Genomic DNA, 18,245 nt, shown 5'->3' on the forward strand with positions numbered 1-18,245 from the left:
CTAAATATAGCCTTGCCTTTTCCTAGAACTTTGCCAGCGAGGACAAGTGGCAGATACTTTAGAAACCATCAAAAACGCGATCTATTGTTTACTTAATACCCTAGTAAGAGGTACTCAACGAAAATTTAGAGTATATACATTCTTCATTATCGGCCAAGCCCTCAGCTCGCTCTATCAGTTGATGAGCTGAAGCTGAACATATGTATGTGTGTACATATATATCGTGTCAAATCATGCCATATGATGTCATATCATATCATGTCATATCATACCATGATAGAGTTGAGAAACATTCTCTTGGCGTTATCTTCATTTGGCTGCAAAAAGGCCACTCGCTTGGATCTATAAATCTTCATTGATTTCGTGTTAAACCTATTGATAGGGCAGTTCATTTGGGCAAAACCATTCAATAATTTTGAGAGTGTACAATTGCAAAGAGTTTATCAAGACAGTCTATCACACCCCTTAGCCATGGCCCGGTTCATGCTCGCTCTGCTCTGATTAGATTATGTCGCGCATGCATCGCCAGATTTAATTGCGACGATACCGAGTGACTAGCGATCGATGGATGGCCCAGTGCCTTTAGCCATGATTGTCCGCGCAGTTAGTTGACGTTGTCAGCTTGTGCCGCAAATACGAAGACTCCCAATGGCTGCCAAACGACTTTTGCTGATCCCGTTAACAATCCTCTCTAGCATCTATCTGACAGCGGATGGTATGTTCTGATCCGTATTACGTTCAAACTTCATTGCTCAATTTCATTTCTCTTGCGCGTGTTTAGGCGGCCGACTGAGCCCACCGCTGATGCGTCCCAGGTTCAATGTGGATCCGGGCCGGATTATCAATGGCACCGAGGCCACCATGGAGGCCACCAGGCACCAGGCCAGCCTGCGACGTCGCCTCAACGACGGCTACTTCTTTGGCACCGGCCACATTTGCGGCGGCTCCCTGATCAAGCCCAATGTGGTCCTCAGCGCCGCCCATTGCTTCGTGGAGTAAGTACAAGCAAGGATTTCACCACAGCCGATCCCCAGTCGAAATACCTCATCATTACGCAATATACGTATAGTAGCTGAAGCTCGAGGAGGGACAGCCTGCTACCAATCCGGTTTGTCCAGCTGAAGCTATACACCTGATAGCTGCTAACTGATCGGCATCAGATAGATATACGTCATAGAGCCACGCAAAACAATCAAGCAATTTGTGCGTAATCACCTACATTCAGATTGTTCTATCCGATCGTTGTATTGACTTACCCTAGGATTAGAGCTGATCAGACTTTCCTATTTGCTTCGCACATCTCAGAGACTAGACCCGATCTGATCTAATCTATCGACATTCTTAATTCCCATTGAGATCTATTTCGCCATCATATATCCCGATACTACATACAGATTGCTCTATCCGATCTTTGTATTGACTTACCCTAATCTCTTACTGTTATCCTGATACTCATATTCCATTACTTCTTCCCATTCCAGCCAGGAAATCTACGATGGCACCTTTCTGCCCAAAGAGGACATAATTGTGGTCATGGGCAATTTGGATCGCTTCGAGAAGGCCAACACCTTGACCTTTGACATTGAGCAGCTGGTGTTCCAGCTGGAAAAATTTGATTTGTCGAACTACGACAAGGACATCGCACTGCTGTTTCTAAGTGGGTCAGTGCCGGCATACCATCCCACGATACGGCCCATTGGACTGACTGCTCTAACGGTGCCGAGCGGTATCGTTTGCCAGGTCACAGGGTGGGGCTACACCGAGGAGGGCTACAGTCCCGACTTACTCATGACCGTCGATGTGCCCATTATCAGTGAGACGCAGTGCATCAACGACAGCGGCCTGGGTCAATTCATATTGCCCGGTATGATCTGTGCCGGCTACATGGAAGGCGAGCGAGATGCCTGCAACGGTGACTCCGGCGGACCCCTCGTCTGTCAAAGCCAGCTGGCGGGCATTGTCTCCTGGGGCATTGGCTGTGCCCAGCCCATGTTTCCGGGTGTTTACACCGATGTCTCTTACTACTACGACTGGATAATTGAGCAAATCTCTGGAGGGGGAAGTGGAGAGGGAAGCGGAGAGGGCAGCGGAGAGGGAAGCGGAGAGGGCAGCGGAGAGGGAAGCGGAGAGGGAAGCGGAGAGGGCAGCGGAGAGGGAAGTGGAGAGGGAGATGGCGATGGCGTCGGTATGATTACATTTTCATTTGGCTTGAGCATTGCAGTGCCTGTGCTGCTCGGCCTATGCCACGTGTCCTAGTCGTAAGTCTAGTCTGTAAGAGGAACTCTATCAGTGGCCGGCTGAGCCCTACGTAGAGCTGCAATTCAGAATTTGTATATCAAATAAATAATAATAAACAAATATTATTCTCTATATAAATGAATGAAATATCAGATTCTCTCTGGGTTCGTAGAATCTCCCAGTCGAGCAGTCTTCACCGGAGCACTCCCAACATCTAGTTGCCTTTGAAAAAGTTTCTAATCTAGTTGGCTTTTCGCTCGTCATGAATTTTCCTGCGTACGGACCTCTACGAGAACATTCAGTCTCATATAGTCAGTCAAACTATTGTGTTCAATTTATTATAAGTAAAAAAATAAATATATTTTTTTTCGGTGCTAAAAAATATGAATTCCATCTTGAACATACGCTGGGAAGGTAAGATGAATGCGCTAGGATTATTTCTCATCGTGCTGTGCAGCTCACTCGGCGTGACCGAGTCGGGGCAGACGGAGGAGAGCAACGCGAACCAGGCTCTCAAGTGGCAGGGGGAAAAGCCACTGAGCAACAATCACTTTGTCTCTCTGCGACGGAAGCCAGCGAATGACTCTTATTATGGCGCTGGCCACGTATGCGGTGGCTCGGTCATTAGCCACACTGTGGTGCTAACTGCTGCGCATTGTTTCGTGGAGTATGTGGTTGACATTTCCCCCCCTTAAGGCAATAGCTGAAGCTCTAATTGTATGTGTGTGTGTGTTTTTTTCAGTCGAACGAGCTCGAATGGCACTTTCCTGGACAAGTCGAATTTCGTCGTTGTGCTGGGCAAGAAGCAGCTGACGACGGACAACGATAAGCCGTTGTTCTTTAGACTGCAAGAGGTGGCGGTGCTGGTGACGATGCTGGACATGGAGAGCTACGACAAGGATATCGCATTGGTACACCTCAACGGCACAGTGCCGCCCTTTATACAGCCCGTTCAGATGACCACGGACACGCATCAGCCGCCAGCCCATTGCCAGATCTCCGCCTGGACCAACAATCAAATGGAATACTCTCTCGGCCATTTGGTCAACCTAAATGTGACGCTAAGCGAGCGGCCGGCCTGCCAGCAGGTCGACCTGCTGCCGGGCATGATCTGTGCGGAAAATGCGAACGACACCCAGCTGGCGGCCTGCATCCCCGATGATGGGGGGCCGTTGCTCTGCGAGGGGCAGCTGGTTGGTATCAGCACGGGGGACATGCGCTGCGACATGCCCAAACAGTCGGGCATCTACACCAGCGTGGGGCACTACAAATCCTGGATAGACGAGTTTGTGCAGCGTTACGATATACGGGAGCAACGACAGTCGGCCGACTCGGATGCGGAAGCCGACCCGGAATCGGATGCTGAAGATGATATGGAAGCGGACGCCGATAGGGATGGGGATGATGATGAATTTGACGGTGGTGTTGATTCTAAAGACCTAACCGATGCCATTGACTCCACCAAGGCGTCAGGGGTCGTCCACACCTTCAATCCACTTAAATTCTATTTATATGTCATATTCGTGTGGAGCCTATTCCGCCTCTAACGATCCACAGTTATGGGCATAATACAACCGTTTCCACTGACACGAGAATTGATTGAATGCCATGAGTAGCCTACTTTTAGGACCTTGTGGTTGATTACACTGAGTGAGTACAAATCGTTGACGCCCACTGAAGTGGGGAACTCATCATATTCTGTATCTTCCCTAGCAGTGTACGACGAAACAAAAACAATTACCAGAGTTCCATCTATGTGAGGCGACGATAATCGTTTGAACTGTTCTTTTTTTTTTCTTGATCTTTTGAATAACCCATTTGCAAATCGCTCAAAATTCCATTTTGGTATTACAATTGGCAAATCTGTGTTTTATGATTCATTTTTGATTTAAATAAAAATTTTGAGTGACAAACTACATATGGGATCTTGCAACTATCCAACAAATAAGTGTACAGGGTATTTCCTAGTCATAATCTATCGGCCAGTGCGGCTCTAGCTGCCTGTTGGGCAATTCCTAAGGCTTATCGGCGATCGTCAATCGCTTGTCGACTGCAATTTAGCCATGTAAACGTCTATCAATTACCCTATCTTACGAAACAAACGTATTGGATGTGATTAGCTGGCATTTTATGGGAGAGCTCTATTGTGATATTACCATAGGGAGTTAACAGATCAGAGCATGTGCTGTCAAGACATTTACACAACTAAATGATGGAATTATGTTAAGTGCATGTTAAGTGTATATATATATTATGTTAATGGCATGTTATCAAAAGTGCATGCCAACTATATGTTAAACGTATGTTATTTGAAACAAAAGCAGTGCTGCTTATAGAAGTGGACGTGACATTTATCCCTAGATGGATTGATACTCAGTCCGTCTTCCACATAAGTCCAGGGTATATCCATGTTGCCAACTTCAAGTGCACTGCTCGCAATTTAAATATAAATAAAAAACGAAATAAACAAAGTAAGAAAACGAAGAAAACAAAAATGAAGAAAATAATAAATAATCTGAGGTCTTATCAATTGCGATTATTATTATTGTGTGTGTGTGTGTGTGTGTGTGAATGTTTTTTATGGCATGTTGTACCTTTATCAGTACATATAACATATAAACAAAAATAAAAAACAGAAGGAAAGATCAACCTCAATATAAGGAAGTAAAAATACTCTTCCCGATTTTTAGAAACACGACAGAGAGAGAGAGAGAGAAGATAGGCTGAGAAAGTGAAAGCAAGAGAGAGAGAGAGAGAGAGAGAGAGAGAGAGAGAGAGAGAGAGAGAGAGGGAGAGAGAGAGAGAAATGTACAGAGAGAGAGAGAGTGAGATAAAAAAAATTAGAAAGCGATGGAGAAAGATAAAGCTAATCGAAGATAAGAGAGAGATAGAAAGAGATATTGATTCCCTCGTGCCTATTATGATATTTTCTTAGAGACAGATCTAGATGAGGCCCTCGTTTACATATGCGTCACATACTGCAAGAAAAGTCAAAAATGCCCTTTTGGAAGTGTATTGAAATAAACATAGACCGAAATCAAATCAAAAATTGAATTATCTGGGGGAAAAGCGTTTGCGAATTTGATTTCGTGCGATTTAGAATTGAACTATTTCATTCAGCGTTCGGCTCTCTCTAAAGGTGCGCACTATCTGGCCGAAAGCCTCACGAGCATTGCCCCGCCTAGTGTTGCGTGTCTGGCGATCCATTCTAATAATAATAATCCTAGCTCCGAGCTCAAATAATTCCGAACGATGCAACTCAACGATCAGATCAAGAGGATTCTCAAAATAATGATTTTTGCATTTCTATGCGCCGAAATGCAAACAAGTAAGTCGAATACCATAATGGATTTGTTAATACTAGCTTTGGCATAACTTTTTTTGAGGTTATATAACCGATTTTTCTAAATGATTAAATTCAAATTAGAATTTTCTAATATGTGAAGTAGAGAAATTTCTTCGTAGGTCAAAAATTATAGAAAAATTCTATGAAAGGTTGGGATTGAAGATTTCCAGATAATATATAGTATATATATACACATATAATATAATATACATAAATATGTAATGCATGAGCAAATCAATCGTGTATAGGTGTTACGGAATCTGAAATATAATCGGGCTTCAAATATTTCCACGGTGGTATGCTCTTATCACTATATAGAATGTATGTAAATTAACATTTTACTTTTTATTATATTCATGCATATTCGATAGACTCTGACCTTAGTCAAAATATGTTTTCTAGAAATCTCAATATAAATGGAATTTTATTTTAAGAATTTTCTTTTAATTTAAAGAATTATATGTATATATATATATTTTATCTATGGCATATTTCTAGATAAAACACACGAAAATATTAATTAAAATGGATTGTAGTCCGCAGAAATTTCTCCGAATTATGTATAGATAATATTGATATTGGATATTATAGAGCAGTGAGCAGTCACTACGTCAAGTCTTATAGCTATGCTCAGCTGTTTTGACTGTGGGTGATTCGAAGGCCAAACTACAAATAGCCATTTCGTAGTTTCCGGCGTAACTATTGATAGGCACGCGCGTCAAAAATTTTTAGTACCGTGCAATAATACCAAGAACCCAAACTAAATGGGTAGAGCAACAACAAAACTTTGGTAAACAAACGATCAGCTGATGGGGGAATGCGCCTGAGTCGTTCGCATTGGTATCGATAAGCCCAACGCCTTGGATCACACCATATAAAATGCATTTCACCTGTTGCCAAGGCCAATTCCGAAAGTTTACGATAATCAATGGGGCAACTTTACTTTCACCTTTACTTGAGCTGAACAAATTGATTGATGATGGGCAAGATTTATGAATTGCTGGGAAATATCTTGGTTGTTCGGCTTACGGATTATGACTTACGGCTGAGTTTGGTTCGGTTGAAAGTATGTGAGAGAGATTAGGGTTATATGAGTTGCTAAGCAGAAGCCCTAACGTCTATTCAATCTTTGAGGTTCCCTGCTAACCTTTACGTTTCCTTGTTTCCCACTTTCAGCCTACACGCACTCGGAGGTGGCTAAGAAGCGGCGCATCGGCTCGACCGCATCCGTGGCACCGTATCAGGCCTCGATACGGCTGCTCGACCAGGAGCTGGACTACTTTGGCAAGGGTCACATCTGCTCGGGTGCACTGGTGGCTCCCTCCGTGGTGCTCACTGTGGCGCAGTGCGTCTATGAGTAGGTGTCCAGCTGCTGCTGTGCATTGGAGTCGGACTAATTGCCAAATTGCACTTTTTTGTTTTGTTTTTGCAGCCAGGACAACATGAGATTCTATCATCCAGCGGAGCTGCGCGTCGTGCTGGGCAGCACTCAGCGCTTTTCGCCCACGGCTCATGGCCAGGTGCTGGGCGTGACTCACGTGCACAAGCCGCCCAAGCAGCTGTCCCTGGCCATACTCATGCTCGAGCAGGATGTTGCGGCGCATCTCACGCGCATTCACCCGATTGCCCTGTCCGCGGACAGCGCCCAGCTGGAGGGCACATCCGAGCCGTGGCTCATCAGCAGCTGGGGCTTGGCTGGCGAGGATGGCCACGAGGTGCACGAGCTGCTGCGGCTGTACGTGAAGCGCTCGCCGTGCGGCCAACAGCTCTGCGTGAAGTACGACGAGCAGGCCTATGAGCTGGATGCAGGCGCTCCACTGACCACGGCCAATCAGCTGCTCGGCCTGCGCAGCCAGTCGTCCGTCTTTGTCGATGTCGCCAGCCACGTCGACTGGATACGGTCACAGATCGGCGACGGCTCCAACCAGAACAGCTCCATCTGGGGCATTCTGGGTCTGTTGGCCTTCACGCTCTATGTGATCAAGTGCAGCTGCAAGGGCCTCAACGGCTAGGCTCTACTGTACGGTGGAAATGCCATATACAAATATGTGAAGTCTTAAAGCGAAAACTTGTAGGAAAATGTGATAATTGCTATTAGGGGTAGGCCATAGAATAAACAAAATTAATATGATTTTTTTTTTAAAATATTTTTATAATTACTTTATTAGAATTTTATGTAAAATATTTCTTGAATATATACATTTTTTTTTTTTTATTTTATTTTAAATATTTTATGAATTGGTTTCCAAGTAGAATATTCTATATATATAATATTTTAATAATATATGTAAATCTTTTCTTTTTTTTTAATTTTTTTTTTTATATATTCATTAGGGATATTCTTTAAATTTACTTTTTATTCTAAATTTAGCTGATAACACAACAGATGCATACATAGATATATTTAGAGATTTAACAATAATTTTACACGAGTTCAAATAGACAAGTACTATGTATAAGAGGTAGTCCCGCAATATATAAATATATACTTATCAGGTCTACTCCACTAGAAAGTAAACTGAAATTGCATAACACTCGAAACATTAACTAAATATATGTATATATGTATATATTTTAACATACATATAATGACACTTAACCTGACGAATTTAGCTCATTTGTAGCATGCATAAGGGGTATTCCCGCTACGGCAACAGAACAATGACTTATACAATCGAACAGATAATACACTAATAAACTGCCTAATATCAATTGTAGCAACAATTAACAATCAATTTGAAACAAATGGAATGCGCCTAATAGCTCATATATGAGATCGCTGCTAATCGAGTAGCGCCTTGACCAGGCTGCACATGCGTTGGCCGCAGAGCAGCAGCACCGAGGTGGAGGTGGTTAGCTGCTGGCCGGAGCGTATCAGTGGCCAGGACCATTGGAGGTCGCCCATGTGGCCGTAGGTGCGTTGCTGCCAGCCCTCGATGTGGGCGTAGCTGAAGAGCTGGAAGTGCTTGGAGCCGGGCAGCGTCAGCACCAGCAGGTGGCGCTCCTGGGCGACGGCGAAGGGCAGCAGCTGCTGGATGCGTGCGGCCAAGTGCAGCTGCTGGAACGGCAGAAAGAGCTGCGCCCTCGGATTGTAGCTGTAAATGGAGATGTGGCGACAGCTGTGGCAGCTGAGCAGCAGCTGCTCGGCCTGCAGCTCGGCCAGATCGTAGTCGCCCTCGATGTGCTGCAGCAGCTCGAAGCGCTGGCTCTCTGCGTCCAGGCGATGCACTGCCAGCACCGGCAGATGCTCCACTTGCTGCAGTCCGTTCGTCAGCAGCAGAGTTGAGATGCTGCCATTCGCCTGATCCTCCAGCTGGATTAGCTTCATTAGCCGCCCAGCGGCGGCGGGCTGCACCGATTGCCAATCGCTGAGGCTGCAATTTGTGTGATTCACGTGCAGCACACGCACCTCATCCGGGCTGCTGATCAGCAGCAGGCTGTACTCGTGCTCATCGTGCAGCTGCAGTTGCTCCACATGCTGGCGCAGGCCCAGCGTGTGGGCGTGGCCACGGCAACTGATGTGCACGCGTGCACGGAACTGCTGCTCCAGCTGGCAATAGTTCTGCGCCTTCACCCGTATGGCAGCCCGCTCGGAGCTGGCGCGCAGCATGCGGCTGGCCAGGCTGACGTTGCTCAAGTGGACACGCTGCTGCCTCCTGGAGAACTTGGCCCGCAGCTGCTGCAGCTGACAGATGCCAGTCGGCTGTGGCGATTGTGGCGCCACCGCCAGCTCGAGCGGCTCATCCGCTGCCGGCTCACTCCAAGTCCACTCCAGCGGCTGCTGCTCGTAGTCCAGATAGAGCAGACGCTGGCTGTGATTGGCGCGCTGCTGTTGCAGCTGCTGCTCAAGCTGGAGCAGACGCTGGCGCAGCTGCTGGCGTGCCACGTTCTGTGGCTGCGTCTCCAGTCGAGCCTCGCGCGATTCACCTATCGAGGTGTCCACAATCAGGCCGCCCTCGAAGCGCACGTCATCTAGGACCAAGCTATCGATGCTATAATCGCGATCCGTGTAGATGCTCTGCTGGTAGCTCTCGCTGAGGTCGCGCCCATTGAGGCGCATTATGTGGGCGGGACCCTCGAAGCGAATGCCGCGGGCGAAGGTCTTCGGCCCGCTAATCACCTGCGGCCGCTGGCTGTGCCGGTAGACGACATTCTGCAGGGGAATCCCATTGATGGTGCGCAGCAGGCAGCGCTCGCCAAGCACCAGCTGCTCGAACTGAAGTGTGCCAAAGAGCTCCAAGGAGGCGCCATGCAGTGGCACGCGGTGCTCCAACAGATACTCCAGACTCATGCCATTAATCTCGTCCAGCTGCAGATGCTGCTGCAGCTCCAGATGTTCCATGCGCACGGGTGGCCAGACAGCGTCTGCTGATTGCTCGAAGATGCTGGCCACTTGGCGGCCATTGAGCTGGCCCTGGACTCGGAGCTCCCCAATGTCCGGCGGCAGTTGGAAGTGAAGCTGGGCTGCGATGGGCAGTCCGCTGGAGCGACGATAGAGCGAGGCATTCAGCCGGAGCAGATCGATGTGGTTCAGCAGCTCGAACTGGCCATCGTTCAGCAGATTGATGGAGCGTGCGCGCACAGCTTGAAGCAGTGTCTGTGGTGCCTTCACCACCTGGGTGCTCGGCGCGTGGCGCAGGAGCGCATCCTCAGCGATGTGGCTGAGATTGAGCTGGCGAGGAAAGCTTTGGCTGGTCTGCAGCTGGACCAGGTGGGGCTGCTGTAGGACGACGTGTCCGGAGATGATTTGCTTGCCACGGCGACGCACCGCATGCTGACGCAGATAGTCCAGTTGCGGATTGGAGGCAGCCTCTCCAGGCCACAGGGCATCGCCCAGCACCATTAGGCGAGGCCAGCTGCGCTGCTGTAGCGCCGCCAGCAGCTGTTCCAGCTGTGACAGCTGCGGATCATTGGCCAGCGCACAGCTGAGGCTGCCATGGATGTGCAGCTGGGTGACGTGAAGATCGCCCTGCAGATGCAACGTCTCCTGCCGCAGGTCCAGAAAGCTGCCCGCTGGCACACCATTCACCTGTCCCACGTCCACATTGCTGGCCGTCAGCCGATCGAAGGTGTAGACGCCGCCAATCGACTGGGGCGTCGTGCGCAGCAGCGTGTCCTCTAGCAGAGCGGACAGATCGAGGCCATTCACGCTGGGCGCTTGCAGGGCATCCGTAATCAGCACCGGCGCCTGGAAGCACTTCTGGCCGGAGATCACGCTGTTGGCATTCGCGCTGACCAAGCGACTGACATACTCGTCCCAGTGGATGCCATTGAGGGTCTGCAGCTGCAGCGGCCGGTCGAAGCGCACGTTGCCCTCGATGATGAGCTGTTTGTGCAGCAGGAGTGGCGGCTGTGGTACTCGATCCTGCTGCTCGTTGGGCACACTCATCTTGCCCAGCAGCTCGTCAAAGGCCAGGCCATTGAGCCGCTGAAAGATCAGGCTCTGCAATGTGGGCTTCTCCGGCAGCTCAAGACGCTGCAGACTGTAAGCCGGCTGCAGCAGCTGCGACAGTTTCATATGATTCAGGCGCTGGACATTCAAATCACCTCCAACGTCGACCAGAATCTTGACCACAATCCGGGGAAAGTACTTGAGGCTGGTGAAGTTCTGTTCGAGCTGGCCCTTCAGCACCAGCTCGGAGACGGGCACACCATTCAGCACTTGGCTTGTGAGCTCATCCACCCGCAATGGTGCTTCGAATAGCTTGGTGCCCGTTATGCTGGCCGTCTCGCCCTGACGCACTGCGTCGTTGGCCAGCTGAGCCAGCCGGCTGCTGTAGTTGCCACAGTAGACATTGCCCTCAATGCGGGCATTCATGAAGATCACGTGCAGCGGCTTCCTCGAGGCTCGTGCCACGCGATCATTTTCAGCGACGCTGAGCAGATGCTCAGCCGTTGGATGTCCATTGATATGCTGGGTGCTCAGGGCGACTGTTGTCACCTTGGCATTGCCAAAGACCAGTTTCTTCAGGTGCTACGAAAAGAAAGGTGAAGGAGGATTAGGACAGGGATAAAATAGACCTGATCTGAACTCTTTTATCCGACTTACCTGAGCTTTATCGCGCATTAGATAGTCCGCGTGCAAGTCCTCTGCACGCAGGGATTGTCCCAATAGATGGATTCGCGTCACATTCGTATCAGCCTGCAAATTGTTCACCGTGAGAGAGCCATTCAGGGTGATCCGGCCCGTGTAATACTGCTGCAGATTGGACGACTGATGTGCGCCCTCGGCGGCCATTTGACGGGGCCATTTGGTCATGTTCGCCACGAGTATATCACCCGAGACGCTCATCTGGTAGATGCGAACGGGCGCTGCAAGGATCAATAAATATATGAATGCAGCCCAGCCGTCCATAATTTTATTATTTGGTATTTTTCTATTCACAAAATGTTGTCGAATTTGTTACTGAATGTATTTCATTTCATATCGTTTATCGTGAAATGTCATATGAAATATCCAACATCGAGTGGGGCTTGAAAATCATATATGTACATACATATGTTTAGGCCATCCTCGACTCAGATCAAAATTCAATGTTTGGTTTCCGATTCAGTGAAATCTATGGCAAAAATTGTGACGCCATCAAGATGTCACTATTTTTGTGTTGGATTGATATTTAGATTTCGAGCCTTGCCGGATCAACTCCTTGGGCCTTACTCACTTTTAATAAGGGAATCCCTGTCGCCGCGAAACACAATATCCTTTGCAAAGTTGAGGCCGTTGACTAGATTGGCGTCCAGCTTGGGTGCATGGAAGGCGGACATGAATATATTGGAGTCCACCACCTGGGGCTGCCGCAAGTTGAAGAGCCGCTGCACCACCAGTCCATTCAACAGCGGTGTCTGCAGATTGACAACGCGAGCGCGCAACTGGAAGACGAGACGTCCCTGGATCTCGCTGTCGCGCGACTTCAGGAAGAGCGAATCGTAAAAGTCGAACCAGGAGATGTTGTTGATGCGCTCCACTTGGAGATGGCGCACCACCATGTGGTTAGCCGGCATGCGCTCGGGCTGCTGCTTGTCGCTGGGCGGAATCAGCAGCTTCTGTGTGTGGAGCTGCTTGGTGAGCAGCTGTCCCTTGATGGTTAGTATGGCTGGTGGTTCGGCGGACTCCACAGAGTAACCTGGCAATAAAACGAGAGAATACTGTAAGAAGTTTTGATTCAGTGGGAGCCACGTCTCTGCCTCACCTGGCAGCAGTTCACCATGGTAGATCAAATTCTGGACATGCAAACGCTTCGCCTTGAGCGTGTCCAGTGCACCTGCGTTGGATGCATTGCCCACACCAAAGGAACGCCTGTTGCGCCTGCGGGCATATTGCTGACGCAGCTGCACCACTCGCTGCTGCAGTCGCACGGGGCTGGCCAGATGATTGCCATGCAGCTGCACCAGCTCAATACGGGAGCCGCTCTGAACGCGCAGTGGCTGCGACTGGTTGAGCTTCGGGTCATGCTGGTTCAGGGATTGGATCAGCTGACGCAATGCGTCCACTTGTTGCTTGCGACGCAGCAGCCGACTGCGTAGTCCATGGATTGCCTCCTCGAATTCGTGCCGATGCTGCTGCACACTGCTCAGATCTGCGGAAGGGTATATGAAAATATTACTGAGACTCAATCCTGTCAAGATTGCAGTTTACCATCGTTCCCTTCCAGACTGGCAGCCAGGCTGGCTGGCTCATTGGCACCGCCCAGTTGTACCACCCGCAGCATGGTGGCGCTTGGACTATTTTGATATGTTAGGAGTACAAAGCTTTCGTTCTGTGGATTGCGATGCGTGTAGACGCCATTCGGTTGGCCATCGGCCCCAAAGCCGCTGTAGCAATCGAGGCGCTGGCTGTTGAACACCAGCATCTCGCCATTGGCACGTGCTCCCACCAGCAGCTGGCCCTGCTCCGAGGCGGCCAAGTGACTGAATTGCAGCTGACGCAGCACATGCTTCCGATACACCACAAAGTTGCCATCGACCATGCGAAAGAGGATGCATGAGCCACCGCTGCTACTGGTGATGCTGGGACAGGCGAAGATCAGGTTGCGGCCACGAAAACGTACGGCTAGCACGTGCCGCGCCTGCACCGTGAGGCTCTGCCGGCGCACCAGGCGCAGCGTGGGCGTCACCAGTTCATAGACGGACAGCACAAGCTGTGGAGCAAGATGGAGAGAGTTAAGCATGTGTCGCGTAACGGTATATCGCTGTCTTACTCTAGCTTGTCCTCGCAGCGATCGCCCGGTGATTATGTAATGGGGCTGATGGCCCACCACCTGAAAAGCCTTGATGGTTGGCAAACTGAGCTCCTCCACGGGATTGAAATAGGACTCCAGCCATTCGTAGGTTCTGTGAAAGTTTGAGTGAGAATATGGGGTAGACATTTGGCAGCCTGGTGCATATCTCACCTGCATCTGGCCTGACTGTGGGTCACATTGAAGGTCAGCAGCAGCAGCACCTGGTCTGCATTTGGCTGCAGCAAATGAAGCTGTTGCAGGCTGCTGCCAGCCAGAGCAAACTCCTGAATGGGCTCGAATCGCAGCTGCCGGGCATCCAGCATTGCCTGCTGGGGCATCTGATAGAACTCCACCGACTCGTCCAACGCCACGGCCAGCAACAGATACTCTCGCCAGAGGACGACAGCGGCGGCTGTGGCCAACTGGAGGCGCACACGGCCCGCCAGCTCGCCCAGGCGCACTAGGCGTTTTTCTTTGCCGAACAGCTGCAGCTGGAACAGCTCGTGGCCATGGAGCACCAGCAGCAACTGTGGCGCCCGCAGCACAAGCAAATGCCGTTCGTGGCGCAGCTCCATGTCCATGAAGGGCAGACGAATCTCTACGCTTAAACTGGTGCCGTTAGCATCTTTGCGGCAGACGCTGGGCAGCAGCTTCGCTGGACTTCCAGATCTGCTGTCAATGGGCGCCTCTCCATGAATCTGGGTGTGTTGGTTAGAGGAGGACAGCTGCCAGAGTGGACAAATTTGTATTCATATATTATTCTACTTACCGTTATAAAATTGAATACACATAGCAATATAATACGCAAGTCCATGAATAACAAATACACGCACATACGGGGACTGACGGAGATCCTAATAGGTTACGATCTCCAATTAAACTAACATCAAATTTTCTGCGCACGCGTCGCAAAAATTCACACGTCTTGTGCTCTTCCAATGTAACGGCTTTATTCTTGAATGCAAAGGGCGCGAAAGCACTCAGAGAGGAAGAGACGATTGACTACGCTGCATATTGACACACATACATATATACATACATACATACATAGTTAGCGCTGTGTGTGAACATCAAATGCAGACGTACATGCAATGTGTCACACGCCTTGTAACGGTTAACTTCTTGAAAAATGAGTGTAAGTACAAGCAGAGCGCAAAGGAGAAAACGAAAAGACCGAAAAATTGTAAGTGGAAGCGAGACAAACTCAGCTGTGTTTCTTCCAGGCTGCACACTGGTACAATGTACTTGAAACATTGCAATGCAAATGTGAAACGGAGATTAGGCACCATTTTTTTTACAGAAAAATAGTGTTATATTAGAAATTATTATTAAATTATTATTATTATTATATTATGATATACATATATAAACAATTAGTGCAGCCTAAACGTATGCTGCACTTAATATTCTATATGACAGTTGAAAATAAAAATAAAAATAACTAAGTTATGTTATTTACATATATGTACATTGCGCGTCATCAGGTTAGCGCCCCCCTTCACACTCATCTTCTTTTGCTTTTTTCTCTTTTCCTATTGCACGCAACTTCGTAGTTTTTGTTTTGATTTTGTTGTCAACATATGAGATGTCTCTCATAATAAAATCAAGCGCGAGAGAAGAACCGTTATATTTTATTTTCTATTCTTCTTTATTTTCGCAAAGAATGCGTCATCAGATTAGCGCCCCCAAATGCAATTTTAGTTATCTTGCTTATTTTGCCAAGTACAGTCACCAAATTTTTTGGGAAGCTCAAAATATTCAATATCTTTAAATAAATGTACAGTATGGGTAAAAAAACAGTTTTATCTTTTGATGAAAAATCAAAGATTAAGGCATACTTTGATTCTGGATTATCCTTCCATAAAATTGCTGAAAAAAACAGGAAGACACAGGAAAACAATTGGCAATTTTCTTAAAAATAAGGAAAACTATGGAAAAAACTATAAAGGCGGCAATAATCAAGTGATTTCACAAGCAGATAGAAGAGCAATAGTTCGGGAAGCTTCGAATTCCCATGACTCAATCACTAAGATTAGGGAAAAAACCGGTGTTAAGGCGAGCTTATCAACGGTCCAAAGAGTAATTAAGAAAGCTAATAACATAAAGAGACTGAAATTAAAAAAAAAACACCACTCAATATGCCGAGAAAAGAAATGCGCATTAGTTTTGCCAGAGCGCACATGACGTGGTCTACCCAATGGCAATATGTTGTTTTTTCAGATACAAAAAAATTTAATTTGGAAGGACCTGATGGCTATAATTATTATGACCATGACCTACGCAAAGAAGAACATCACTTGGACCGGTTACACAGCCGGGTGGAGGGGGTTATGGTCTGGGGAGCAATATCTTACTACGGCACATGCAAGCTTCAATTTTTGACATCGCGTATGAACGCACAGGACTATAACATCGTTTTAAAAACTGTTTTTCCACATTTCCAAAACATTTTTCAAAACATGCAGTGGACTTTCCAGCACGATAATGCCTCAATTCACACCGCCCGATCCGTGAAGTCCTGGATCCAGGGCCAAAAAGTTGATCTCATGGAGTGGCCACCATACTCACCCGACCTTAATATCATCAAAAACGTCTGGGGATGGTTGGTCAGGAAAGTATATGAGTCCGGAAGGCAATATAGTACAAGGACAGAGTTAATCAAAGGTATTGAACACGCTTGGTCAACCATATCCTTGAATTATATTGAACAACTTTATAATTCCATTCCTAATCGAATTTTTGAAGTAATTTTAAACAATGGCGGCACTACGCACTACTAATATTACTTAAAAATAACAATACCTTAAAATACCGGTGTTATTTTTGGTCATTAGCTTAAATAAATTGAATTTAATGCAGGGGCCTCTAATCTGATGACCAAATTTTTGTTACATATTTTTTGTACATTTTACAAAAAAAATTATTAAAAAATAATCCTTATTGTTACAGTATTTTTGTATTTTAAAGAGAAATAAATGGAGTATAATATAAAAAAATTTCAAAGATGGAGCTCTGATGGTTTAGATTTTATTTAGCTTTGAGGTTGATTGTAAAGGGGGGCGCTAACCTGATGACGCGCAATGTATACATATATTATAAATGTTTATCAGATAAAATATATTTGTTGCGGTTAGCCATTCGAACTTGTGTAACATAAATTCAGAAGACACCTTTTGCATATGCTCCGAAAGAGGACCCTAAAAATAGAAGCCATTGGTAAATGCCATCGAAGCTGTTGAGTCAATCGGCTTCGATCATTAGTGGAGGTCATTAAAGGCCTTAAATCGGCTGCATAAATGTGCCAGATACTGCGACACACCCCTCAGTGTAGCCCAATGCTAATGCCATCGGAAGTGCCAGACATCAAGGAAGGAAAAACGAAAATTCACGTAAAAATAAAACTTGAAATACCATTAAAAATGTATCCGTGCCACGACCTCAACTCCAAATGATAGAGAGGGCAATAATTTCATCAACGGAAAGCAACTCTACGCGTATGTACATATACGGCAGCATATGGACTCTATACAGTTTGATATTATAAAGCCGAGATTATATTTAATGATTCGTAAATTTTATTATTTAACGAACCTAAAGGAAGATTTTGTTATATTATGAATATATCATATTTTCGTTACATTTGATAATGTATTTTACTATGTATGTACCTTTGTACATACTTATATATTTTTCAATTGATTAAAGATATCGCCATTGTCAAAGGTCAAACTCGGTAGCAGATGTTTTAAAGCTGCTTTTCATATTTGTGGCATTAGCTATTGTTTTTTTTTTTTTTTGCGCCTATTTTTCTGGTCTATGCCACATTTGCCACTTGGCCAATTTTGGTCATTTTGACCATTTCGAGCCGCGAGCTTTTTCGTGACTAATTAGCGAAATTTTCGACATCATCATCAACACAGAATACGACCTCGAAACGAGCCAAAAAGGGGCCACCGAGTCGAACTGTTTGGTGTCTAGACCCTTGAGTAGTGCCCATTGGGGCTACTGCTCCGAAGTTCCGATGCTCCATTGTCCATTGTCATGCATATCCGCACATCATTCGGCTCTGATTTGAGTGCTTTCCAATTAGAAGCTCGCATGCGATACTATAGCGCCCGCCGTCTCTGGCGCAACGTACACAAATGTTCCATATGGGCCTATAACATATTGATACCCTACACACACGCATGCATGGTCAAGTGGGGTATATATGGTGTTAAGAGAACAACTTGAGCGAAGGTATTTACATGTTAAATTAACAGATATATTAACTGTTAGAATCAATCAATATTTAAACTATATCAAAGTAGCTCATTTATAAATGGTAGATTAAATGTTTATATATCGATATCACATAAGATTTATATGAAAAGCATGCCGTAATATTTAATGTCTTTATGAAACGAATAAGCATTGCGTACTTCTGTCATATTAACTTGATG

At 46.7% G+C, this 18,245-nt stretch overlaps 4 protein-coding genes across 4 annotated transcripts; 3 read left to right on the forward strand and 1 right to left on the reverse strand.

Moving 5' to 3' along the window:
- The first annotated feature begins 525 nt into the window (after nt 1–525).
- On the forward strand, nt 526–2,358 carry LOC115564943 (trypsin-1). Its single transcript, XM_030389826.2, has 3 exons — nt 526–715; nt 782–995; nt 1,482–2,358. The coding sequence occupies exons 1-3, from the start codon at nt 649–651 to the stop codon at nt 2,254–2,256; spliced, it is 1,056 nt and encodes a 351-aa protein (XP_030245686.1). The 5' UTR covers nt 526–648; the 3' UTR covers nt 2,257–2,358.
- Nucleotides 2,359–2,533: 175 nt separating this feature from the next.
- On the forward strand, nt 2,534–4,154 carry LOC115564946 (protein C activator). The gene is made up of 3 exons (XM_089264745.1): nt 2,534–2,905; nt 2,981–3,888; nt 3,955–4,154. The coding sequence occupies exons 1-2, from the start codon at nt 2,622–2,624 to the stop codon at nt 3,783–3,785; spliced, it is 1,089 nt and encodes a 362-aa protein (XP_089120871.1). The 5' UTR covers nt 2,534–2,621; the 3' UTR covers nt 3,786–3,888; nt 3,955–4,154.
- A 1,175-nt stretch (nt 4,155–5,329) lies between these two features.
- On the forward strand, nt 5,330–7,717 carry LOC115564945 (uncharacterized). The gene is made up of 3 exons (XM_089263156.1): nt 5,330–5,566; nt 6,761–6,941; nt 7,017–7,717. The coding sequence occupies exons 1-3, from the start codon at nt 5,491–5,493 to the stop codon at nt 7,594–7,596; spliced, it is 837 nt and encodes a 278-aa protein (XP_089119282.1). The 5' UTR covers nt 5,330–5,490; the 3' UTR covers nt 7,597–7,717.
- A 524-nt stretch (nt 7,718–8,241) lies between these two features.
- fs(1)M3 (female sterile (1) M3) lies at nt 8,242–14,817 on the reverse strand. Its single transcript, XM_030389823.2, has 8 exons — nt 14,573–14,817; nt 13,975–14,501; nt 13,783–13,915; nt 13,221–13,722; nt 12,775–13,161; nt 12,247–12,708; nt 11,634–11,896; nt 8,242–11,558 (listed from the first exon to the last, which is right to left on the reverse strand). The coding sequence occupies exons 1-8, from the start codon at nt 14,636–14,638 to the stop codon at nt 8,367–8,369; spliced, it is 5,532 nt and encodes a 1,843-aa protein (XP_030245683.1). The 5' UTR covers nt 14,639–14,817; the 3' UTR covers nt 8,242–8,366.
- Nucleotides 14,818–18,245: the final 3,428 nt, after the last annotated feature.

The sequence above is a fragment of the Drosophila navojoa genome, chromosome X, assembly GCF_054131105.1.
Source record: "Drosophila navojoa isolate 15081-1374.11 chromosome X, UAZ_NAV_1.0, whole genome shotgun sequence".
Taxonomy (NCBI): domain Eukaryota; kingdom Metazoa; phylum Arthropoda; class Insecta; order Diptera; family Drosophilidae; genus Drosophila; species Drosophila navojoa.

Bases quoted from the DNA above. Each gene is read 5' to 3' on its own strand.
- LOC115564943 (XM_030389826.2), top strand. From the start codon at position 649: ATGGCTGCCAAACGACTTTTGCTGATCCCGTTAACAATCCTCTCTAGC. The intron at 716-781 runs GTATGTTCTGAT...GCGCGTGTTTAG, and splicing joins CATCTATCTGACAGCGGATG to GCGGCCGACTGAGCCCACCG. The intron at 996-1,481 runs GTAAGTACAAGC...TTCCCATTCCAG, and splicing joins GCCGCCCATTGCTTCGTGGA to CCAGGAAATCTACGATGGCA.
- LOC115564946 (XM_089264745.1), top strand. From the start codon at position 2,622: ATGAATTCCATCTTGAACATACGCTGGGAAGGTAAGATGAATGCGCTA. The intron at 2,906-2,980 runs GTATGTGGTTGA...TGTTTTTTTCAG, and splicing joins GCTGCGCATTGTTTCGTGGA to TCGAACGAGCTCGAATGGCA.
- LOC115564945 (XM_089263156.1), top strand. From the start codon at position 5,491: ATGCAACTCAACGATCAGATCAAGAGGATTCTCAAAATAATGATTTTT. The intron at 5,567-6,760 runs GTAAGTCGAATA...TCCCACTTTCAG, and splicing joins ATGCGCCGAAATGCAAACAA to CCTACACGCACTCGGAGGTG. The intron at 6,942-7,016 runs GTAGGTGTCCAG...TTGTTTTTGCAG, and splicing joins GTGGCGCAGTGCGTCTATGA to CCAGGACAACATGAGATTCT.